The sequence below is a fragment of the Scleropages formosus genome, chromosome 20, assembly GCF_900964775.1.
Source record: "Scleropages formosus chromosome 20, fSclFor1.1, whole genome shotgun sequence".
NCBI classification, from domain to species: Eukaryota; Metazoa; Chordata; class Actinopteri; order Osteoglossiformes; family Osteoglossidae; genus Scleropages; species Scleropages formosus.
In genome coordinates this window covers 21,545,268-21,570,279 of record NC_041825.1, presented here as the reverse complement: position 1 = coordinate 21,570,279, position 25,012 = coordinate 21,545,268, and the positions used below count along the sequence as shown (strand labels likewise).

Genomic DNA, 25,012 nt, shown 5'->3' with positions numbered 1-25,012 from the left:
AGTTAACTTGTTTTAAATTATTTTATTTGTATTATTATTAAATTGGATAGGGGGCGCAGTGGGTTGGACCGGGTCCTGCTCTCCGGTGGGTCTGGGGTTCGAGTCCCGCTTGGGGTGCCTTGCGGCGGACTGGCGTCCCGTCCTGGGTGTGTCCCCTCCCCCTCCGGCCTTACGCCCTGAGTTGCCGGGTAGGCTCTGGTTCCCCGTGACCCCGTATGCGACAAGCGGTTCTGAAAATGTGTGTATTATTAAATTGTTACTTGAATTGGTTAACAGATTAATTAAATTAGTCAACAGAAGTGTTTAAGGAATCTGATTTTTTTTTTTTTTTTGTCGTCCAGGGCACTGCACAAGTTGCCATCTGAACAACCTGATCTGTTTTCACACATTAACTACTTACACTGACACGTGTTTGAAGTTAGGCCAGGGTACCAGTGGCAGTGTGAGATCCTCAGCAATTTTGCTTTAGCTTGATCGCCTTAAATATTGTTGTTAATATTTCAGACAAGAATGGCACAGTTTCTAATAATCGACAACGCGGCCTCCTGTAGATCGTGAAATAAAAATCAAGCTATTCGTATTTACTTTGAACTATCTGGGATATGTTATTGTGCACCGCATACTACAGCACTACAGCAGAGATTTAACAATTTTCTTGGACAGATGTCCTTTCCTTCATACTAGTACACACTCATGATTAATGATTAAGCTAAAGTAAACTGATATAATAGTCATCATCTGCTTTACATCAGTTTATTTATAGTTGCCCTCCATCCAATACGTGATCGATTTTTGTCAGCGGATGCGTTTGACTTGTTTGAGAGTCATAGTATAATTATTGTGGTAATTATTTATAAGTGTTCCCGGGAAAGCGCTCCAGATAAAAATTGACCGGGGTGCCACGGAGCAGGATATATGGCTTGAGGGCACCATCACTCAAAAAGTTTGAAACCACCAGTCTAATGTCCTGAATCTGTCTTGCGTAAAGGACTAAATATATTAACAAAGGTCTGTGGGATGACAGTCGTTTGCTTCATGTGTTCAGGTTTTGGGGGCTGCAGCTGGTTGAGACAACTGAATTCGCAGATGCTATACGGAAAGAGGAAACATAGTAAAGACCAGCAACACGCACCTGGGAAAACCCTCTTTAGGAGGTCTAGATTTAGAAAGCGGCCAGACTGTTGCTATTTGAGAAACAAAAGCAGGAGAAAAGAGAAGAAATCTAGGCCACCGGGTAATGAGGACATCTACGTTTTGAGTGGAAGGAAATTTTAAAAATACATATATAAACCAAACGGAAACAATTTGGAAGCATATGGATTGTCATCACAGTTCTTGAAGTTGAGACGGACAGAATCGGATGATGATGAAGGTACTAGCAACAAACGCTCCGCCGACCACAACACAACTGAAGACTTTACAGTGACGCTGTACAGTACGGTGGGTGATGAGGACTCTCGAGGGGCCTGGAGCTCGTCCAGGAAGGGTACAGTTTGTGTATGAAACAAGGTGGTGTGAGTCTAGACCTGGGTGGAGTAAGAGCGGCAGAGGGGCAGACGCCCAGCGGGGTGGGCCGCACACTTGGGGGGGTGTCCCGGCAGCAGGTCTAGACTTCGCTGGAAATGGAGCGAGACGGTATGAGAACATCGGGGGTGGCGGGGAACAGGTAAGGCTGATGGTCATGTGATCTCGGTGAACGGAGCTCCCGAAGTCTGCAGGAGGGAGAAACAAGGAGGGCGGGGGAGAGAAAGAGCGAGATGAGGCGGGAGAGCGGAACAGGAAGGTGGTGGGGGAGAGAAGAAAGGTCAAGGAAGGGGACGGGAATCAAGGAGAGCAGTGGACAAAAGGACAGCAGGGGATACAGGGGGAAGGATATAGAGTGACGGTTTGGTCAAGAACAGGAGAGAGCGCGCACAGTCGGGGAAAAGTGGAGCAGGACGGCGTCACAGGAGAGTTACAGCACATCTGGCGGAGGTAGAGGAATCATCTGTCACTTGGTCATGTTCTCACAGCCGCAAACGCCCTGGGTGTAAGCGGTGATGGAGAGCCCACCGCAACCCTGAGTCAGAGCAGGCAGATCCTCTAGCTGTGCTAAGGAGGCCAGAGCGATTCCTCACAAACGCTGACCGATGGACAGGGTTGCCCCACGCAGGGGCCGTGTTGGGGCTGTCCACTTTGCGTTGGTCTACGGCTTCTTCACGAATGTTCTTGAGTTAAAATTGCAGTGAATTGCACTCAGATTTGTTGAGGGGCAGCAGGTGGTATCATGGTCAGTGCCCTCAGCTTTGGACTTGGCGGAGCCAGGTTTGAATCCTACATCCTACTCCCTTAAGCAAGGTGTTTACTCAGGACTAATACCATAAAAATTTCCCAGCTGCATAAATGTGTAAATAATTCTAAGACACTTAAGGAAGTAAATCGCTTTGGACATAAGGGATTCAAAGTGAATTATTGTTGGTGGCTGAGGACCTGCACTAGGCACGTGCAGAATCGGAGCCGTTGTGACACACAACAGCAAGAGGCATTGTGACCCAGAACATCCCAGAATCATCTATTCAGGGAGACGGAGAAGGCTCTCATATCATGGGCTCACATAGTGGTCCTGCTGATTGCGCAAACCAAGGCTCTAGTGGAGCAAGCTGTGAAAACACTTGCAAAAACCCCCTCTGCCTCCTTAACTTGTCTCCGTTAATTTATCTGTTCACAGTGAAGCCTTATGAAATAGTTATGAATCGCGTCTTTATCTCTTTAACTTGCCGCCCCTACTTTGTTGATTGTGCTGATGCTTGTCTGCGTCCCACAGCTTCACGCGTATTAGTGCCACTTTTGATTAAGTCAAGGCAATGGTGAGAGCAAATGTTTACTTTCGGGTGTGAGGTGTAAGGCCAGAGGGTTTACCAGCTCTGCGTGACAGAGTGTGCACTGGGCAGGGGGTGGGGGTAAAAATTGTCAGTAATGAATGTGTGTCTGGAGTGGGTGGGGTAGTATCTGTGTGTGACAGCTGTATATATGGAGTACAGGAGTTGGTCTATGTCAGTTATCGACGTGTGCACATCAGGAGTTTGGGGAACACAGCTGTATGATGGCATTCCCACATGAGGGGACCTCTAACAACTGGTACCCCCTCCCCTTTTACTGTGCCCCCCCTCCCCCACCCCTTACCTGAGGGCCACTTAACTTTTCGAGTGGACTTTCGACACGGGGCAGTGCCACCGTAGGCACGCCCACCACGGGCTGCGGGCGCGGGGGCCTCACTGGTGGAGTCGGGGGCTGCGGCTGCTGGAAGTTGTTGATCACGCAGGTCACCTGCAGAGGGCAGCGCAGAGAGGGTGAGAGTATGGACCGGCAAATGGAAGTAAAGGGGATGGGAGATCGAAGAGGCAAAAGGTGCAGAACAAGACAATTCAGCAAGTCCAACCGCGGTCCAGTAACAAGAAACAGGAACACGCGTAGGGACGGTGGCTAGTGTGAAAATTAGAACTGTTGCTTTGCAATTGGAAGGAGCTGGGTGCAAATCCCAACTCCTGCTGCAGCACTCTAGTTCAAGGTACTTATCCTGAATCAATAGAGTAAAAAATTACCCAGCTGTATAATTGGGTAAATTAGTCTCTTGCTTCTGTTTTTCACTGCTTTGTGTCACTGTGCTCTTAAGAAATAATTTGAATTGAACTGAATTAAACATTCCCAGGGGGTGCGGTGGCACGGTGGGTTTGGCCAGTGCCCACTGTCCGGAGGGTCTGGGGTTCGAGCCCTGCGGGGGGTGCCCTGCGCCGGATTGGCATCCCGTCTAGGGTGTGTCCCCTCCCCTCCCCTCTTGGCCTTGCGCCCTGTGGTGCTGGGTAGGCCTTGGCTTGCTTTTGGGATAGGCTCTGGACCACTGTGACCCTGACCAGGACAAGTAGTTAATGAGAACAGATGGATAAATTAAACAGTAAGTAGCTCAACATGCAAAGGTAACACTGTAAGTTGTTAAAGTTAGTAATAATAATAATGCAAATAGTTTGACGGCGGAAAGAGCTCCTCTGTTTTGTTCCGCTCGTGCTCCTATTCTGTGATCTGCTTGCTAGTGCTTTTCTCCGATGTACATCATACTGAGCAGCATTTCTCTTCCCCGGTCCTGAGCAGCCACAGCGTCTGCAGCTTTATCTGTGCACTTAAGCACTCGATTGAACTAATTATTACTCTAATTTAAGTAATTTAGCTCTGTCTCTCCATACTGAAATTGTTAATGGAAAAATGTACTGAAGCGGTTCCAGCTGCACGGTTTCCTCAACGGTACAAAAGCATTTCCTTTCCAGAGATTTGTGGCTCGAACCCCATAGTCCCAGACATGTGCTTTTCCCACTAAACCATTTGCTTCCATGCTGTTTAATATACAGATATCAATTAATACATTCCATTAGCGCTTATTAAAGCCTGATTGACCGTCTTGCTTGCTTTGGATGAGAGCACTGTCCCGGTTGATGGTGAATAGCAGAACTGTCAGTGGAATATGTGCACATGACGCATGAATACCGCACTGTGAATAAAGAATTACAAATGATGCCCCGGTCCCGGTAACGGCAGCCCCACCAGCTGAGGGTCCCTCTCAGACCCAGTGCAGAAGCCCCTCACCAGAAAGGCAGCGATGGCACCCCCGGTCAGGAAGCCCGCAAGCACGTCTGACCAGTGGTTGCGGTATTCGGCGACGCGCACGATGCCCACCAGCACGGCCAGCGAGAGCAGCGTGAGGCACAAGGTGGGCTTGGTCAGACGGGTGCCTTTCGTCTGGAACACCAGGGTCACATACATCTGCAGCACGCCGACACACACGCACACACACACACACAGATACACTAAGGCACAACAATTTTCTCAGAAACATGCTAACTTTCTTACTTTTTAAATACTACATAATAAACATTCTGTGGCATATTATTTGGGCCTAAAAGTAACTATTTTATGTATACTGTATAACATTATAATGCGCCATCTATGAAAGATAACAGTAATAAAGAACACTGTCATTGCTTATTCGGGAAGAGTCCCTCGCTCTGTACCATTGCACGGTTTAGGGTTTCACCCTATGACTCTTGATGTTTTTGTTACAGCTGGTCTATTTAAACCTTGACTGGACAGTTAGCAGTATGGTGGATTTCCTCTTTAAAAGTGTCCTTTTGCAGAGGGGACTGAACCCCTTCTTTCGTCACTTCTCTCGCGCCATTTCATTTCACGGAGCTCCTACCACGGTGTAGACGGCGGAGTAGATGCTCAGGGCAGCATCCTTGGAGGGGAAGGATTTGCGGGCGGATGCGACAATGAAAGGGTTCCCCGTGCAGGCGCGCCGCTCCGTGATGTACTGCATGCCGGACTGGCAGCCCAGAGCCGTGTAGTTGGGCCTGCAGGCCGACAGGAAGTGGGGCGTCGGATTTCCTGTCACCACCTGCCCGGCGTTGGCGAAGATGGTGGTTGTGAAGAGGCCAAAGGAATAGACCCCTATGAGCGGGAGGCGCGAGGTGTAGGACGGGGGAGGAGGAGGATAGTGACAGTTAGAGGTGAATCGGGATGAAAGAAGGGGAAGGAATGAAAAGAGGGATGAAGAAAATACAAAGCAAAAAGAAATCTCAGTTTTTGTGTAAGGCTCATTTCTTGTTGTTTTGCGGCAAAGCCCTTGCAGCACGAGTAAAAAAAAGGGAGAATGGAAGCCACTGAAGTTAAGGGTTTACGCAGTCGGCCCCGGCAAGCCTCGCTGAAAGCGCTGTACATCATGCTACATTAAAACTGCATTATAAATTATTTGCCACAAACCCTTAATGCATTACTTGCATCTAAACTGCCAGTTCAAAGACAAAAAATAACCTCAGCTGTAGACAAACCTTAAAGCTTAAACTCTTTGTTGCTCACATCAAAAGCTTGGTGCTGCCAGTTTGTGTTCCGCTACACGAACATCCGCTAACCCGTCGGAACCCCAGGTCGCAAACACGAGAAGCTAAACTCCGCTCAGGAAACTTCTGGAAGCTTTGCTGCGATGCTCACCAAGAAAGCGAACGATCCTACGTAGCAGGGGGTTGAAGTAGCAGCAGTCAGCTGTCACGATGGTCTTCTCCTGCATGCCCTCGGACTTCATGAAGAAGCACGTCAGCTCACCTGCCAGGATCTACGGAGGGGAAGAGTCGGAAGGGGTTAGCGGGGTCGCGCTTTTCAATGCTAAGGATGCAGTGCAAATGTGCGGCCAGCAAAAGCTGTGATGTGTAGCTGTCACTGGTTCGACCTGCGTTTACAACAAGGAGCTTAGTCGAATGCAAGATCGGCTAACCATGGTCAACAGCCATTGTCCAACCTGCGCATCTGCCTTTCGAACGATTTGTTCTACTTCTGAACATCTCATTGTGTTAAGGGAGACCCTGTTATGTTTCATTCCTTTTTTTAGATGATACTTTTCACCAAAGCAGCATGTAGTGTTAAGCCACTTGCAATGATTTTCCCATTTATGGAAGGATGGAAGTGCAACTGAGTCGAGACCGACTCATAGCAACCACAGCCATGGTTTCCAAGGCAAGGCAGTAGTGGAAATGGTTTGCCAGTGCGTGTCTGGAAGGTGCAGAGAACAAAGACGGGGGAAACATGTAAACTCCGCACACCCTGAGCTGGTCTCAAACCTTGTACCGACCAAGCAGTTCAGGGTTACCCACTGTACCACACTGTCCCCACTTCACTCATTCTTACATATCGGTAATTTTTACTGTATCAATTCAGGGTAAGTACCTTGATCAAGCTACTACAGCAGGAGGTGGAATCTGAACCTGGATCCTCTGAGTGCAAGGTTCAGGCTACGACCATAATACTATCTACTGCCCCGACATGCTACCATTAGTTGCTGGCAAACAATAAAAAACAAAATGCTCTTCAGCCACCCAAGAGCATGGTGGGGTTACATCCCTATTGGTGGAACACACACACATCTTCAGAACCACTTGTCCCATACGGGGTCACGGGAAACCGGAGCCTACCCGGTAACACAGGGCGTAAGGCCAGAGGACACACCCAGAACGGGACGCCAGTCCGTCACAAGGCACCCCAAGCGGGACTCGAACCCCAGACCCACCAGAGAGCAGGACTGTGATCCAACCCACTGCACCACCGCACCCCTGGTAAAATACACATTTATCAAAAACTACCGTGCCCTTAGCTTTCACCACTACTTCTCATTCTGGTCAGGGTCCACAAACCTGATATTGGAACTAGTGTTTTCTCACTGCTGTCGTTGTTGTTGTCAAGAGAAAGAATGTGGGTTACATGGTTATGAAATATACATCACACGAAAGGCACAGTGCGACGTGCTAATGCTAATGGGGCGGCTTGTAACAACACATGCTCATTCAGGCTGTGGCTTTATTCAGGGCTGTGGAGGAAATGTTTTAATGGAGTCCGTGGGTCGAGGACACCGGTCAGAAGCTGTGAGTGGGTGTAAGATTTGGAGCACCGTGGTGCCGTGCTCATAGACACCAGAGTCCTCATACCAGCATTGGAACCCTATTGAGACGTGGTAGGCCTACAGGAGTCTGCAGGGACAAGGCCTAAGCTGGAGAGAGCTGAGCCATTGTGGGGTCACAGCTCCATCCTAGAAGCCTCAGCTATGGCGCTGGGAACTTGAAGAAGGCTGCCGTAAGAGCAGGAACAAGATGAAGCAGGTTCAGTAGGGACAAGTTAGCATTGCTCCTCGTCCATGTTGTTTGACATGCCTCAGAGAATGATATGATTAGGGAAAAGAGACAGGTTTCCTGGGTAACAGTTAACATGGCAGTAATGTAGTTTCTAACAGCATGGAGCATAAGCAGCCGATCGTGATTCTTAGATAGTTTGAACTCCTGATTGTGTCTTTGTGAAAATACAAATTTTGCATGCAAGGCCTTGGTACAAAGAGATTAATAAATTCACTGGAAGATTCAAAACCGAATGGTGGAATGAGCGCATGAATAACTAAAGGAAATATGGAAGACAGCAGGTGTGTAAGGATCTCTTAAAAGGCTTTTGGATCTCAATTTTCATCCCTTTCATCCATAATAGCAGGACTCTAACCTTCTCTGACCGAACTGACACGCACCATATCGCTGTGTCCTCCAGGCAGACACACTGTCTGTTCAGTTCAATCTTTGCTCGCACTGAGGGGACTGGTTTATGAATAGTCAGGTATTCTGTGCAGTGGGAGAGGGAGGGTGGAGAGCAAACGGTTCTTGGGAGACCCCAGACGCATCACACAAAGCAAGCCAAACACATGTGGCTTGTGAAAGATTCACCTGCGCTGGTGTGCTGCCGCGTCTCCCGCTGGCATTGCAACCTGATGGCACCTGGGCAAAATACGTTCCGGGTGCCCCGCGCACACATCCGTCGGGGACGAGACCCCACTTCTAGCCAATAAAAATCCACTTTCCTTAGACTAAAAAAACAGCCGCCACAAACACATAAAAAGGAATATTTTCGCCTTATTTAGGATGCGACCCATTAGGGAGCGCTGGGTCATAGGGCAATAAGAAGCACCAGAGCACAAGTGCAGCCAGCTGAAATAATCCTCCTCCCAAACAGCTTATCGCACTGTTTGTTCCACAGACTTGCGCTCCATGATGTTGTATGACAAATAGGCTTGGCTCTTGACACTCTGCCCAGGCTGGAGGTGACATAGCAGTGCAACAGCACGGGCAGCGACCATTTAGATCTCCCCCTCGCAGATGCAACATCCCTAAAGACATTTGTGCTGTGTAACTGGTGCATGACGGAACCTGGTGGAAAGGCTTTTCTGGGACTAGAGACATACTGTAATATTGCACTGCACCCAATAAGAGCATTTAACAGACATGCTGGAATGGTGCTCTCATGGCGGGCCGAGAGAACCGGGACGGCAGGACCTAAGTGTGGAGTCGTTTGTCTGGATTCAGGGGACCAGGAAAGTTCTCGGTGTCGGGGACAGGAGAATGGTCGGTCGATTGACGGTCAGGGTCAGAGCGGGAATCCATGAGCGAGGTCAAGAGTCGGTCGATCGGCGGTTGGCTTTGAAACGATGATCCGTGGACGTTGGCGAGAAACAAAGCGAGGGGTCAAAAGCCGAAGAACGTGAACTGGAGATACATATGAATGAGAAGTCACAAGGAAGGGCGGTTGTCCCTGACGAGATTCCGCAAAGGTGTGGGAGCTGCGGAGGGTCTTTTAAAGGGTGAGCGGTTAATCAGGTGCTGGAGCAGAGTCAGGTGTTGTCGGTTGAGTTGTGGGCGTGGACATGACAGGTGCTCTGGGGGAAGCCAGACAGCCGGAAGAAAGAGTTAACCGAGAATAGCCCAATGAAAGCAAGAGTTACAGCACTACGTAAGAAGGGCTGCGGAAGCATAGGAATGCTGAGAAAACCACACAGGGGATCCCAAAGCTAAAGTTACCAGAACAAAAACTTTAATCCCAAGTGTTTTAAGGACAGCTTTGATTTTTGTAGCAGAATATTAAGTGAACAAGATCAGGCTACAGCACCTGGCACAGTGGTACAACACTTACGTCAATGGGGCTATTAGAGCAAGCTCCCGGTTGCCAGTGGTTACCGAGCGTTGGCAGGTGGGGTGTACTGTCCCCAGCAGAGGAAGTGCTGAGTGTGTACGGCGCAGAGCATTACTGGGCAAGGAGAAGGACGCCCAAAATGTAGCAAAGAGGAGATGGAGCAGCAAAGCTGACAGTGAGTGACATTGGGTTTGGCTGCAGAGGACATATCTCCTCACAACAGGCTCGTTTTGAAAGACCTTTCCAATCACTGCCTCTGGCAGTGACATCAAGTTGTAAAAGAAGAAATCGGACCCGTCGAGCGCCGAGGCAAAAAGCGAAGCATAAAAAGAACATCTCTGAGACAGACAGGAAAGCCATGCTTGAAACACACCTTGTGAAAGATAATGGAAGATAATAGGAGGGGTGGTAAGAAGTAGGCTGGGCAGCTGGGCACCACCTGTAAATGTTTTTAATTTGAAAGAGAGGAGTGAAAAAAGGCCAGACAGAAAGAAGGAAGACAGTAAAAGGTGGATTAAAGGAAAGGAATGGAAGGCACAGGAATACAGAGGCAAATAGGAGGGGAAAAGGTGGAAAGAAGGAAGGAATAAGGTCAGAGAAGAAGTCTCTGAAGAAAGTCAACCAAGAGCATAAGTCCTGAGACCCAGCCTTCTGTTTTTGTCCTATCTAGAGCACACAGATTTTTACTGTATCTCCCAAACTGTACATGCAAAAATGGCAAAAAAGTCCAAATGTACCTTTTATATACATTATATGCTTTTAAATGATATCATATGTTTGGGGATGGGGATTGAAAAACTTCATAGGAATCCTAAAAACATCAGAGCAGACAGGGCAGCAAGTACAGCAGGATGGTGAGGAAAGGACCCTCTTTTAGTTCCCGCAATATTCCACTGATGACTTACGATAAATGATTGTATTGGTGGAATAAAAGCGCAAAATTCATAATCAGCTTGTTGTGTCAAACGGTTTCTAACTCGCTAACTTACTGCAGAAACTGAAGGTTTCTCCCAGAAGGCTGCTGTGGGGAGTTCGCACAGACGGAATGATGGATGATGAGTCTTAAGGAGACGTTTCTTTCATCTCTTCATTTGTTTTCGGAAACCCCGTTATTTACTGGAGAGGTTTTGAGGGGTTTCTTTGAATACAGACAGAGAAGATAAGAAGCGCAAAAAACATAAACTGCAGTGCAAAGGCATGGGCACTTCTTACTGTTCTGCTCTTCTGCTGCGGACCATGGAGGCTCAAACTTTAACATCTGGACTGAGCACAGTGTAATAAAGCTCCTTTTTGCAGTCCTTAAGTATGTGTGGGAGTCCTCGTTCCTTTACAGGATTTCATCCATGGGTGCTAAATTTGGTTTGAGTGCTTGTGTGTGTGTCTCTCTGTGATCAGTGGCAAAGCCAAACTTTGTAACAACCAGCTCCGTGGCATTACGGTGAACTCTGAGACAGGGATGGGTTTTAATGGGTATAGGACGCAAGTTCACAGCACAGTGGTTCTGCAGACAGGAGACCTGTCCGGTGCTTTGCTTTGGAGCTGCTGAAATGAACCCGACAGAGATGGGACACTCTGTGTGACGTGTGTGTGTGGGGGTGGTTTGCTGAGAGAAGAACACTCCATAGGACTCACAAGGTTTGCGGACCTGTATACGCATCATGTCCTGAACAGACAAATAAAGGAGAAAGGGTGAACAGGACTGAATAAAGTAAACAGTCATGGCTCATTTTCTTCTGTCAATCTAACTTTGACAAATATTTGGATATGCTTTATGACGTACTATTAAACGTACTTGGGTAACTGACGTAACAACATTGGTGCCACTGCAGGTGCAAATATGCATTGTGTTTGCAGTCTCAGTGCCTCACAAGTCTTTCTTCAGAATGATCAAAATATACGCTGCGGGTCTTTCTAGATCCCTGCTCCCCGGTGTGTGTGGACTGATGTCACACCCATCCATTTTTTCGTCATCCAATCAGGGCCATTGTGACCTGGAGCCTATCCTGGGAAGCAAAGGGCAGTCATGACACAGAAGCACAGAGGAACGACAATTCAGATTGGGTGTTTTGAACATGAGGAGACCACAGTAGCGAGGAGATGACAGGTGAACACATGGGAGACCCTGCAGGTTCCACACACAACTGGGGTCTGGAGAGATGGGCTAACAGATCCATCCGTTGGACCTCCGAGCTGCATTTTGACATATTTGCACAATCCTGGTATATCATATTTTCAAAGGCTGACGGAACCCCTGGTGGTTCAATCCCTTGGAGCGTCAACTTTTTCTGCTGAACACAAACGGCGTCTTTTCTCATAGAAAAATGTACTTTTTCTTCTTCCCTCCTTTTCGTTCCCAAGAGTCTAGGATATCGTGCGAAATCACCATATGCGACACGTGCAAACTGCGCAAGACTTTCATTAAAGCGTTCCTGTCTAAGGAAAAGCTTTAACTCCACGAGCTCAGCTTTGAGAATATGATAAATCTTTCAAGTTGCCGCAAGACATCAGTTTTTTGCTGCTGGTTCATCACAGAGAAAACGGAACTGAGCAAGAAAAGGTATACCCGATGTCGGCAGTGCGCGCACACACGCGCGCTCAGGTCGGACGTACGCAGAGGCTCATAAACGCTGAATGAAAAGCAGATGCGGAGCAACGATTGGCACCACCGCTCATGACTGATGATGATGTTGTTTCCGCACCGAAGCGGAAGATGAAGGGTCTGGAAGGGGAGCGGAGCAAAGCACCTGTCTTCTGCAGACCAATGCAGAACCCAAGACCAATCGGAGTTGGGAAAGGAAGTCAGAATGAGGTGGAAAGGAATAATGAGGGAGAAAAGGGAACGATTTCTGTGAGAAGCAATGTGCTGGCCTCCTGCCTGGACTCTGGAACCTACCACAGTAAAGGCCCTCTCTTTAGGACAAAGGGCTGTCGGTGTGACACTCCATAAAGTGCACCTTTCCCTCTCTGTCCAGAGCTGTGATACGTACGCACCGTACTGCGATCGCCCGACACCCTCACCTCCTTGGGCCTCACTCCAAACCCCTCCATGGATAAGTAGGTTAATGCCTTTCTTCCCCAGCGCTCCTCCTCCTCCACCTCTGCAGGGCTCCTCCGAATTTGATTTCATGCTAACTCTTCTTCCTCTGCCTCCGTCTCTAAGTTTCCGGTTAAATCACTCCTGGTTCTTTTTGATCTCATTCGCTGTGCAGGCGCTCCGCTCCTCTCCTTCCTCACCACTTTGTCCCTTCATCTCCCTGCCCAGTTTTTACCTTCTCCTTCCTCACAGCCTCGACCTGAGTACTTTCGAATCCCCCCGGCTCCCTGCTGCCTCCAATTTCGAAAAAAGCCAAGCAAAAGCTCAGAGCTTATGCAAATGATGTAGAGCTCATTAAAGCGAGAGAGGTTAAATGACTATTAAGAGCTTTAATGCATTCTGATGAAGGAAGGAAGCTGGATCGAGGCTGGCCACTGGTGCGCTTCTGAGAGGGATGAGGCAGAAGTGCCGTCAGGAAAGTGTTCTAATCCTGTTACGCTTGGCTGCATCTTCATCTGCCACAGCCCCCCACTGCCTTCCGATGGCTCTAACACACAGACGTTCCTCACACAGGGCTTCATCAAAACGGGAGCGGAACGAGAGCCGCCGTTATGTATTCGACCAGGGTATGCGGGAATCGCGAGAGTGATCGGCGAACAACGTTCTCCCTCCCTCGTGTGAAACGTGAACAATAGGTGGCAAGTTTAGCCATTTGGGAAAGTGAGTTTATCCATAAATCTTGCCTTTATGGGGAAAGGGAAATGGTGGGAATTCCTGCCGGCTGAGGTCAGAGCAAGGTGGAGTTCTTTAGCGCAGCGTGAATCCGAAAGGTTTGGCACAGTTCACACTTTCACATCCTGTCACATCATCTCCATTATTTATTTCCTTAGCTGACACACTTATTCGGGAAGGCTAAAAATGTGCACTTTTCCATCTCAAATAATGTAACCCATTTGCGCAGCTAGACTCCAGCTAGAGAGGCTGTCGGATGGAAAACAAAATCGACAGCAAGGCCCTTTCAGATCAACTCACCTCGAGTTGTACACCCTTTGAGCCCTGCATTAATTTTTTCATTATTTTTCCAGTTTTCCACATATTTTTAAGGATTGCGTTTGCTCTGCCCTACTACATGTTTATGGGGCATGGCTGGGGCAGCGGGTGACCTAGTAGTTAGACTTGCTGCCTTTGGACCCAAAGGCTGCAAGTTGGACTCTTACCTCCAGCTGCAGTACCCTTGAGCAACATACTTAACCGAAATTGCTCGAGTAAAGGAAAATTATCCAGCTGTAAAAATGGGTAAACAGTTGTTAGAAGCTTAAAACTAAGTTTCTTTGAAGAAAAGTATCAGATAAATGGTTATCTTTGCATTTGCCTAGATCTTCAGGAACTGAAACCTCATGGTGACTAACCCTCCCTTGCCATTTTTATATTTTTCCAGCAATTTCCAAGACAAAATTTTTCACCTTCATTAACCAGAACGAGATCAGACAGGAGGAAATCAATGTATCGACTTCCTGTACAAAAAGGTTGCTATGTCATTCATACAAAAATCCCATCGCACCCAGATCTCACCGGAATGCCTTTAAGACGCCATTTACATTCTATGTCCACTATCCTTAGAAACCTGCTGAATTAGGAATAGGCAACTGGCAACTGTAGACCTGGACCGACACGGTAAAAGAGGTGAACTCCAGGCAAGAGATAACACGAGGGTTGCGCTGCATTTTCTATTAAAAAGAATAATAAAAAATAAATAAATAAATTAGGTGTCGAACTCTCAACTCATCAGAAAAAAACCAAACAAACAGATGCAATTATAAGAGAGAGCTAACGATGAATGCTTGTATTAAAATGACGGTAATTGCCACCTTTCATGTCCCTTCACAGTTCTTCTAAGCAGCTCATTAGCCATTGTCGGTAATTACTCGCACTGATAAGAACAACCTTGTAAAAGCAGGGAAACAAAAATAAATTGCTCGCGTTTTAATAGCCGGCGTCCCGGCGGTATTCGCGGCGAGGGGACGAGAGGTGGGGAAGACAGCGTGGCAGTTCTCAGACAGGAAGTGCTAATTGGGAGCTAAGACTGGGAGAATGAGGGCTGCCTGGCGATAGGACAGCTCCTCCTACAGGCTGCTCTCGGCTTCCGTCCGCACCCTAGCAATCCTGCCGCGCATCGCTCGAACCCGGAGATCCGTCATCTCCCTCTTTGGGTCTCAAGGCCACACCTGCGCTACTCCCGAGGGTCTCCAACTGACACAGCGGTGGCCTCATGGGATTGCTGGTTATTCATTTCCACTCAGTGCTGACACACCAGACAACTGGCATCCTCCAGGTTTCACAGGTAACCTATTCATTAGGAATGAGGTTAAGCCTGTCGGATAAGCAGGGCATTTGACTCCCCGTTCAGCTAATGACTTGGAAGGCAGATGTAATTAAAAACTGAGGCCTGAATCAAAGGCAGGAATCCTGGCAAGAAGAGAGCGGCTTGCCACAGCTGGGAACCAGCACTTGCGATGGGCTTGGTCTCTCTATCAAGTGGTGTGTTTTACACCACTAGGGATTTCAGGGATCATGGTACACATGTGCACATACACACTCACACTTGACCAGACAAAACTAAAATGACAGGCCTGAAGATGCCTCCCACAAGTCCTGTGTGCGCTGAGGGATGACGGACATCATTTTCACCCAGGTCAGCCTGCCAGCAGCGAGAGGAGCCGGGTGCGAGAGACCCCGGCCCTTGTTGTACTTGTCTCCCTCGTCTGAGGATCTCAGCAGGTCGCTGCCAGTAGGGCACGGTTTCACACATCTGTTGGGCGAACAGACATGGCTCTCCCAGGGGTAATTTTGCCTGAGCTCAGCTGCAGAAGACCAAATCAGTAGACACTTCCAAATGATAAGAGGGTAACCACCACCTCAGGGTCACAACCTCATTCATTTGTGTGTAGAATTGTGTCCCATATCCACACTGAGATGATTTATCTTTTCCTCTTCATATTTAAACTGTTTTTCAAGACTGTAGCACTAACAATTGTATTTCATCGCTGTCTGAACCGCCTGTCCCATACGGGGTCGCAGTGAACTGGAGCCTAACCTAGCAACACAGGACGCAAGGCTGGAGGGGACACACCCAAGACAGGACGCCAGTCCATCACAAGGCACCCCAAGCGGGACTCGAACCCCAGACCCACCAGAGAGCAGGACCCGGTCAAACCCGCTGCGCCACCACACCCCCTCTACAAATAATAACAGTAGATCTCATATCTTCATATATGGTATCACAAGAACTGTCCTAGACCACGGAGCAGACTTGATAGGTTTTTGGAGAATAAACTGAACAGTGAGTACTGAACACAGCAGTAAGGAAGGCTGGTTCGGTCCTGGGAGTTAAGCTGGACTCACTGGAAGTGCTACTATGAGGAACGCTGAACAAACTTCTCGCCATCGCGTTCAGTGACCCTCACCTTCTACACGATGCCCTGGACAAACAGAAGAGAACTTTAAGCAACAGACTGGCACAGCTGCGCTCTGCTGAGGAGCCATCTGGCATCATTTCTGCTACCGGTCCTCTCACTGTCAGGGTGGTCCTGACCTCTTAGTGTGCAAGTGGCACTAAGCCATCTGTACTGCTGCATTTATTTATTCTTATATGTTTGTCTAAATGTGCTTCTTATTTGCTGCGGTGTGATTGCTGCAATGTCCTTTGAGCTCAATGAAGTTCTTCTCCTTCAATGTATTTGTCAGATGAAGCTGAGGTTCACGTAGATGCTACGCTCAGAGCTCGTCAATCCCGGAATAAACACTCAGATCAGCGGAAGTAGAGTTTCCGGTGATGCAGAAATTATCAAGAGAGGAATGACATTGAGATGTGACAACAATGTGAAGAAAACGTAGGACAGCTACCCTCCAGAAGTGGTGAGGGAGAACCTTGTCATACGAAACTGAGGGAACCGGGACGGCTGGACCCAAGTGCACAGTCGTTCGTCTGGATTCAAGGGGTCAGGCAAGTTCTTGGTGTTGGGGACACGCGAAGGGTCGGTCGATCGGAGTCAAAGCAAGGATCCATGGGTGTGGTCAGGGGACGAAGCGAAGGGTCGGTCGGAGTTGGAACGAAGATCCATGGACGTGGTCAGAAAACAAAGCGAAGGGTCAAAAACCAGAGGACGAGAACTGAGAACAAACGTTGCGTGTGAACTGGACATCACAAAGGAGGCCGGTTGTCTCTGATGAGATTCCACAAAGGTATGGGAGCTGAGGAGAGTCTTTTAAAGGGTGAGCGGTTAGTCAGGTGCTTGATCAGAGTCAGGTGCTGTCGACTGAGGTGCGGGCGTGGACGTGACAAACCTGCCATAGTCTATCACAATGAGTCTTTTGGCTTCTACAGGAACAAGGGATGGGTGAAGCCTTAGTTATCTGTACATCTGCCATCTTTTACTTTTAAACAGCCCACTGAACTGTGAATAAAAACGATGACTGATTTCATCATGAATTTTTACTGTGTTAAAGGCATATGTGTGTGTGCATGCACATTCATGTTTTAGTGTTCATGGAAAGCTGGATTCCATCTGGCAGCAGTTTGTAGTTCATGTTTTTTATTGTGAATAATGCAGTAATTCGAAATGACCTGAAACACAAAGCTTTGTACATCAAACACGAATGGAACGATGGGAAAGTTAAGTGACTGAAAGAGAAACTGAAAGATCTATGCGACAGTGTAATGTCTCCTCCGTTCTCTTATGAAAGATCAAAGTGACTGCGTTGGTACATTGAGGGTAACCTCTGTGCTGTGCAGACATTTCGGTTCAGGAAAATGGGAAATGCCTTCACAGGGCAAAAGAGTGTTTCATCTTCACAGAAAAACAAAACAGAAAGAGTCGTTGGGAAAATAATATACTTGTGCCCTCATTTGTGCTGTTTTTCATTTAGAAAATCAATTTTTTGGGGGGTGCATGGTGGCACAGCAGGTAGTGCTAGTGTTTCACTTCTTCTGGGCTGCGGGTTTGGAAAAGGTTTACACTCAGAGCAGTCTGTGTCAAGTTTGCACAAGCTCTCTGTGTTTGAGTGGGTTTCCTCTGGGCGCTCTGGTTTCCTCCCACTGAGATATGTGTTTTGGGTGAATTGGTCACTCTAAATTGTATGTAGTGTGTGTGTGTGTGTGTGTGTGTGTGTGTGTTTGTGAGAGAGAGAGAGAGAGAGAGAGAGGGAGAGAGAAAATGAGTGTGTGTAATTGCCCTGCAATGGACTGGTGTCCCATCCAGGTTGTGTTTTGCTTCATGCCCTGTTTCTGGGTTAAGCTCTGGACCGCCGTGACCCTGCATCAGACAAGCTGTTACTGACAATGAATTAATGAAAAATAATATTTTTTCCCTTTTTTAGCCAACAGAATAAAGAGTAGATTTCCGAGGTGTGCTGGAGCCACTAATACGTAAAAGAGCATTAGCTCATAACCGCTGCGAAAACTTTGACGCTGACTGTGAACGAGGCCCATCGCTTCCAAGCTTCCGCCGCTCCCTCGAAAACCTCGGTGGCCATGTAAGCCACTGTTTTCTGTGCTCGGATGACCAATTTGCTCCACAGAACATTTCCTCTCGCCGCACCGCTTATCTTCTACGCTCAGCAAGCTAAGACCAGCCCACCCGCAGCCCAGCTGATGACCCACAGTTTTTGACACTGGCTGCTCCGAGCGGCTGGCGCTGCACATAAATGAAGGTGCTCCTGGGGTACCGATGCAGCACCTGCGGTGAAATTAATAATGCATGCCATGTTATGAGAACCTGGCCACTTAACAGCTCATGCGGAAACCAATGGCAAAAGGTTATTGGCTGGAGACAGAGGATTTGAAACACCGGACAGGCAGCGGAGCGTGACCCGCCTCGGGTTCGAGGCCTGCAGAGGAGGCGCGTAGGGCTGAGGCTCCCTTAACAGGAGAACCGGGTTTTAATAAGGGCTACACCACTCCGGCCCACGGTGAAATGTACCAAAAATCAACATTATGTCAACACAGTGCTGATGTAACAGTAAGATGAAGTGTCCCGCGTCCTGGCAGGCTGTCCTCACTTCGCAGAGACCTTTCCCAGCTGTGATTCAGAGGCAAAAGGCCTAATGGGGACACCGAGTCCTATATTTTAAATAAGATGTTTATACAAAGGAACAGCGTGGTGAGACACATACAGTACACATGCACTGACTTTCACTTTAATGGAGAGACAATCGCGTGACAACGAAAGCCAGAAGCAGGCGGAAACTCGTCACGCGAAACGTTTGTACTTCGGCGTGTTTTTCGGGCTAACTTTTCAACAAAGCATTTTGTCGTGTGGAATTACCTCCGTAAGGTCTATTGTTAAATGTTAGTAATTACGGAGACATTTACTCTCGAGGTTCGCAGACGCACGCGCACGCGCACACACGCACGAGCGCACGTGAGTCGATGATTCTCCCCACGGCTTCCCGCGAACTCTCATTACGGGTCTAATTACACTTGTCTGGAGAAAATACAATTTTAGGGCTCAGTACCTCATTACACCGGGTAAAGAACAGCTGCTTCGGAGGAGGGAAGACGCGACTATATCCGTCAGCGCTTCATATTTTTCTGTTTGGAAAAGACGGAAAGTCCGACCATTTATTTATTCATTTCGGCCACTTTTTTTCACCAGAATTACTTACAATATTAAGCTACTTACAGGTATTTACCTATTTACAGAGCTGGGGAATTCTTACTGTATCAGTTCATGGTAAGTACCTTGCCCAGGGACATGCAGTGAGTAGTGAGGTTCAGACCTGGGTTCTTCAAGGTGTTTAGAACCTCTTCCCACCCGGTGGCCCTTGGTGGTACGGCGCTGCCACGCGCACCAGGTATCGGCACCGTCTTCACTAATTCTCCCTCTGTCCTCCCCACCCGGCCCTTCCCCAGCGAGACCCCAGTGCCGCCAAGAGGAACCCAGAGAGTGAGAGAGGGCTACGGGGGGAAGGGGTCCAAGCAGCCTGTTCCTCAATCTGTTCCCACAGACCCCCCTTGGTAGACATGAGTAGAACGAGGGGAGTAGATAGTGGACGCTGCCTTAGCGAGAGGCTCAGAGGCAGCAGACTGACAGGGCTCGGTCATCACCGTGCAACAGGGCCACTCGGAGCACGTGGCGCATGTGCAGCGCACACACGAACACACACACACGCACAAATTTTAACACACAAACATGCACACGTCGCACGCTCACTAGCTCCCACTCTCTCTCCATGCCGTCCATCCACACCGGGCAAGAGTCCTACCGTGACGGTGGGGATGGCGGTGACCAGCGAGTAGACCAGCACCGGTGGGGCCTTGCTGCTGTCCTCGGGCCCCGGGTACGGTTTGGAGAAGGCCTTGTCATAGCAGAAGAAGCCCTGGATGTGGACGGGGAAGGTGTCTGTGTACTCAAAGTAGTACGCCAGGAGCACGGTGCCAGCCATGATCACCAGCTGGAAGTAGAACATGGTCCCAGGTTCCGGCGAGCGCAGGGGAAGCAGGTACAGAGCAGGCGCATGGAAGAAGAGAACAACGTGGTCAGAGCACGGGAGGCAGAGACATGGTCCCGAAGAGGCCAGGTTTCCACACTAAGTGAGACATCGGTGCCGTAAGAGATGGAGCGAGACCGTCGAACGAAGGAGACCGAGCAACTCCTGCGTCTCAAGCTTGGTGAGATAATAATAATAAAAAAAAAAAACAATCAACGATGTGTATGAAGATGCCGCTACACAGCAAGGGAGAAAACAATGAAATGAGATGGCAGAGAGTGAGGGGGAGATGGAGAGAAAGGCAGAGAGAGCGGTACAGAGAGAGAGAGAGAGCCCGAGTGAGCAAAGAGAGAGAGCATGAGCGTAAACGCGGGAGCGAGGGGGGGGGGGGGGAGTGAGAGAGGGGGCCGGGGGGGATTTTGAACATGTGCAACTGTGCTGGCGTGTGTGCACTCGTCTGCTCGAGAGCTGTGGGTGTACAACATGAAGAGAATTGTGTGTGTGTGTGTGTGTGTGTGTGTGTTACCGACTGATTGCTGGTATTTGCGTGTGTGTGCATTATAGGTCAACGGTAGCGCCTGGCCTGCGAACGTGACATGCAGGCATGTATCCGTGCTGTGTGCGCACGTGTCTTAAAACAGCATGCGGTGCCATCCAATTACTGCTTTTCGAGCATCCTCGGCGGTGCGAGAAAGAGGAATGCGCTCCCGTTGTTCTTTTTTTGTTCTCCGTGGGGTGGGCCGGGGATGGGGGTGAGGTGTTAGAGCGGAGGTGTCTGACTCCTCCGGCTCCTCCTCCGGCCCCCAGGGCGAGTTCCGTGTTCTCAACTTTAAGCGCCTTGTTGAGATCACACGCACCGGGGATGTCTTCCTCGCACCGACGGCAGCTACAGCACGCGTTTATTTTTAGACCCATTGAATTAAACCGGTTATTTTTGCGGAGCCTCGTTTGTTTCCCTTTCACGTTCGCAGGCTTGGGCTTCAAGCCCCTGCACGCGTTCTGAGACGGGTGTCGTTAGTGCTCCGTGCTCTCCGAATACACATTCCCCCTCTCTTCACGAGCTCTCCTGGAGGAGATAGCGTGTTTTGTTAAAAGTGGTTGTCATGGTGAGGGGTGAATTTGGAGCCGCTCGAAGCCAGCCCCATTTCTCGTTTCTTTTGGAACGCGGGTCTTTCCGAAGGTAACTCCACTTCGGAGCAGCCGTCGCGCCGCCGTTCGCCATCTTGCGATGCGGCCACATCCATCTCTTGTTATTTTTAGACTCGGGCTCTGTGTCTGCTTAAAAAAAAAAAAAAAATCTGTTCGTCAAAAGTCGATTATGCTGAAAATCTACGCTTAGAGGCGTCGCGGTCTTTTGAAAAATAATACGCGCTTCCTAAAAAAAAACATAATCTGCGTTTTTTTTTTTCAGGACAGGTAATAGTATCAAGTGGAGAGGCTTCATATTCACTGGAAAAAAAAAAAAAACATTTTGTCTCTTATCCCTAGGAGAACGACACCTTGAAGGCTCCCAGGGGGACCGGTGACATTTTTAAACACAGAAATATCCATAAGGAAGCCCATACACATCCTGCGGCATACAAACACCGGCGGCGCCGCTCGTGTGCCGTACGGCCGTTCTGGTGGAGCGGTGGCCCTGCGTCCGCCACGCCGCTAGCGCTCTTACGTTCCCTCCCCGCGGCTGTCAGCATGGCTAAAGCTCCAACGTGAGCCTCTCCACCCCTGCCTTGGTCTTCCAGCCGGATGAGCATACTCCCCATCCTGAGATGGAAATGGTTCGCACTCTACACGCCGTCCTTTTACTCCCACCCTACGGCCTCCGCACCCCTCCGCTCATTTCCGCCATTCCACGTCACGTTTCTCTCCTCATTTCCCTGCACCGCCATCATTCAGCTGTGTTTATTCCTGCCATCCGGCGCTGAACCGCGCGCCTCCGGGCTCAGCAGAACCACAGTTCCACCGTAAGCCTCCGTTTATAGTACTGCTTCGCCTCGGCAGCTCGTCCGAAGAAACCAGAATGTCTGGGACTGCACAGGATGGGCGGCCGATTCCTGAGAGCAGCGCATGGGAGATAGGTGTGAGTTCTTCTATCTGAAACAACTGCACCACAACTCAGCTCATCTCACCCTGTTAAACATCTTCATGCGCACACACACACACACACACACCAGTCATCTAGCTCGCCTGAACCCTCGTGTGGTTCTGCCAAACTGCACCTACGCAGGGTCCAACCCAGCACTGTCTCTACATATTCCTGAAAGCAAGGGCTCAGGGACTTAGTCCTGCATTATTTAGTGAGTACGGCTGGTTCAGCAGGCAAACCTTTTCAGGGAAAACAGTCAAGAGCATCAAACAGCACTCGAGAAAGTGTGGTAAAACCACTCTTGATGTACGCAGCGTTTCCTGCACGGAACGGTTTCTTTATCATTATGTTCTGTCGCGCCGGCTGTCCTCTAGTTACGGGCTTTTACACACAGCCGATGCCCGACGTCCCTGGGCAGGTCCTTCTGTTGTACCTTTCACAAAGGTGTTTAACATCAACTACTCCACTAAGTGGGGGAAAAATAAAATGTCGTACCAGAAAGGCAAGGTTAAATTATGGGCCGGTGTGAATACGGCGACAGTTCATCATAATAATAACAGTTAAAACAACAGTTATAAGAACTGTCATTTGTAATAACAGTTCATCATGAGTTTTATGCAACTAATCGTGTGACGAACGCTGATTTGTATGGTGGAAAGAAACAAACTAACCGCGCCTAAGAATCGCACGTCTGCAACCATATCTCTCTTTCCGCTAATGTAACGCACACGTATTTTCTATGAGATGCACGTCGCTTTGGAGAGAAGCGTCTGCTAAATGAATGGAGGTAAACGCAATGTAAGTGGGGGTGCGGTGGTGCAGTGGGTTGGACCACAGTCCTACTCTCCGGTGGGTCTGGGGTTCGAGTCCCGCTTGGGGTGCCTTGCAATGGACTGGCGTCCCGTCCTGGGTGTGTCCTCTCCCCCTCCGGCCTTACGCCCTGTGTTGCTGGGTAGGCTCCAGTTCCCCGCGACCCCGTATGGGACAAGCAGTTCTGAAAGTGTGTGTGTGTGTGTGTGTGTGTGTGTGTGTGTGTGTGTGTGTGTGTGTGTGTGTAAACACAATGTAAATGTGATCATGTGACGGATTCATTCGTGCGGCCCACATCTGCGCCACGTTCGTTGACCTCATAAAACAACCCACTTCTGCTAGAGTATGCAGAGCAGTGCTCAGATTAGCACGCTGCTACGATATCGCCGTGCCTCGGCTTCACGATCTTACCTCAAACAGTAACTGATTAACCGCGTGCTTTCCTTACACTTCCGCTCCCTCTTTAGTCAAGGATGACTTCAAGCACTAAACAAATCATCAGCGCCGATACAATCGTTGGTCGAGTGCATTTTGACTCCGCTATCATTTTGTGGAATAATTAACTAGGCAGCCCAAAAACAGGATCTTAATTTCAAGCTAATTATTTTAATCCAAACCGACCCCAATCTAGCGGCTGTATGTTCCCAAGACTGCTTATATCAGCGTTTCACTTCTTCACCGCACCAGCTGTTTGCATCAAGGACAATTTTAATCAATCAGCATCGAGGCAGCGAGATATTTATAACGAGGGGGATTTTCTAAAATACCCTTTAAATGTATTACTTAACGTACGATTCATTTTAATCGTATAATGCGTGCCGCTGATTACTTTGCACTGAGCAATCTTGGAGTTCAACACAGGTTGAACTGAGAATACAGCCCGGAGCCTTCTAGATGCACGTGCAAATTAGTTAAGGCATCTGAACCGTAGCTGTAGCTCTTGTCCACGTTGACAGCCCACAGTACAGTGTGTTATTCGACAGCTTCGGAGCCAGAGAGTCAGAAAGCACCTTCCTCCTACTCAGCATGGAGAGGAAGGCCTACGTGGGGCGGGTGACTCATGGCTGCCGGACTGTCGTTCGCGTTCGCCTCGAGTCGGCGCACGTCCCTGGCTCGCGCTGATGTCTCCGTGGAGCGTCTCGGGCCCCCACCAGTCTGGGAATGAGCAACGTGTGCAGGCTCATCCTCTCTCAGCCTTATGTCCCGGCGTGCAGCGTCCAATTAGTGCAGCCGCGACGGGCGCAACTGACGAGGCGGCGGTCCGAGGAGTCCGGAATACTTTGTGTTGGTAAGGTCACCTGCCATACAGCCCAGCAGGTGTCTGCTGCACTAATGATTACTGCTGTGGCTCTGCGTAGCCTCTTTAAAACTTTGCCACCTGTGGGATGATGAGGACTGTGACACGGTATGAGTAGTATCGTATATCAGCCCCCTATGACATCATCCTTAACAACAACTCTTATTTCAGTGCTCTAACAGGAATATACACTGAAATCAGAGCATCTAAAAGGACCCGCGGTATACTATACTAGTATTAACAAGCCTCTTATGTCATAAAAATTGGGAGTGTATTCAAGTTTAAATATGGCTTAAGAACTCCCGGTTGAACTTCTCTGCATCAGACATTGTGTAGCTGCTCATTGCGGACCCCCTGCAACACTGACCAGCATTTACAGAGGCCGGTTCCCATGTGTCACATGGTCCCTAACGGGTAGGGAGCTATGGGATGTACTCTCTGTACAATAATATCCAAGGTCTTCACAGCAGGATTCAAATCCATTAATGCAAATTTATTTGTGGACTCAGTATCACCTTCTCCCAAAGTAATACTAAGGTCCATAATCACTTTGCCAGGTTTGGTGAAGTCACTCACACATCTCCTACATTAAGTACCTCATTAGATAGTGCCAGTCAAAAGCTTCAGTGCACCTGCTTGAGAGCAGTCTGTGACAAAAAAAAAAAAAACAAAAGTTGACAATTACTTATCAATTTATACAGGTGGCCAATTTTGAGTGGAGCAATTTAGGGGAAGCACGTTGTTCAAGGTTTTTGCAGCTAGAGGTAGGAATTCAACCTGCAAG

General features: G+C 48.8%; 1 protein-coding gene across 3 annotated transcripts in view; it reads right to left on the bottom strand.

Moving 5' to 3' along the window:
* Positions 1-316: 316 nt before the first annotated feature.
* plppr2b (phospholipid phosphatase related 2b) overlaps positions 317-25,012 on the bottom strand; it is a 34,849-nt gene continuing 10,153 nt past the window's right edge. The window contains exons 3-8 of one of the 3 annotated variants that reach the window (XM_018761394.2): positions 19,814-20,002; positions 6,016-6,136; positions 5,225-5,475; positions 4,615-4,791; positions 3,179-3,306; positions 317-1,712 (exon numbers count right to left, since the gene is read on the bottom strand). In XM_018761394.2, the coding sequence (XP_018616910.1) occupies positions 1,607-1,712; positions 3,179-3,306; positions 4,615-4,791; positions 5,225-5,475; positions 6,016-6,136; positions 19,814-20,002 (972 nt within the window). In that variant the 3' untranslated portion in view covers positions 317-1,606. Of the gene's footprint in view, positions 1,713-3,162; positions 3,307-4,614; positions 4,792-5,224; positions 5,476-6,015; positions 6,137-19,813; positions 20,036-25,012 lie in introns of those variants that run through there. The other 2 variants (XM_018761396.2, XM_018761395.1) reach the window with 2 other exon arrangements.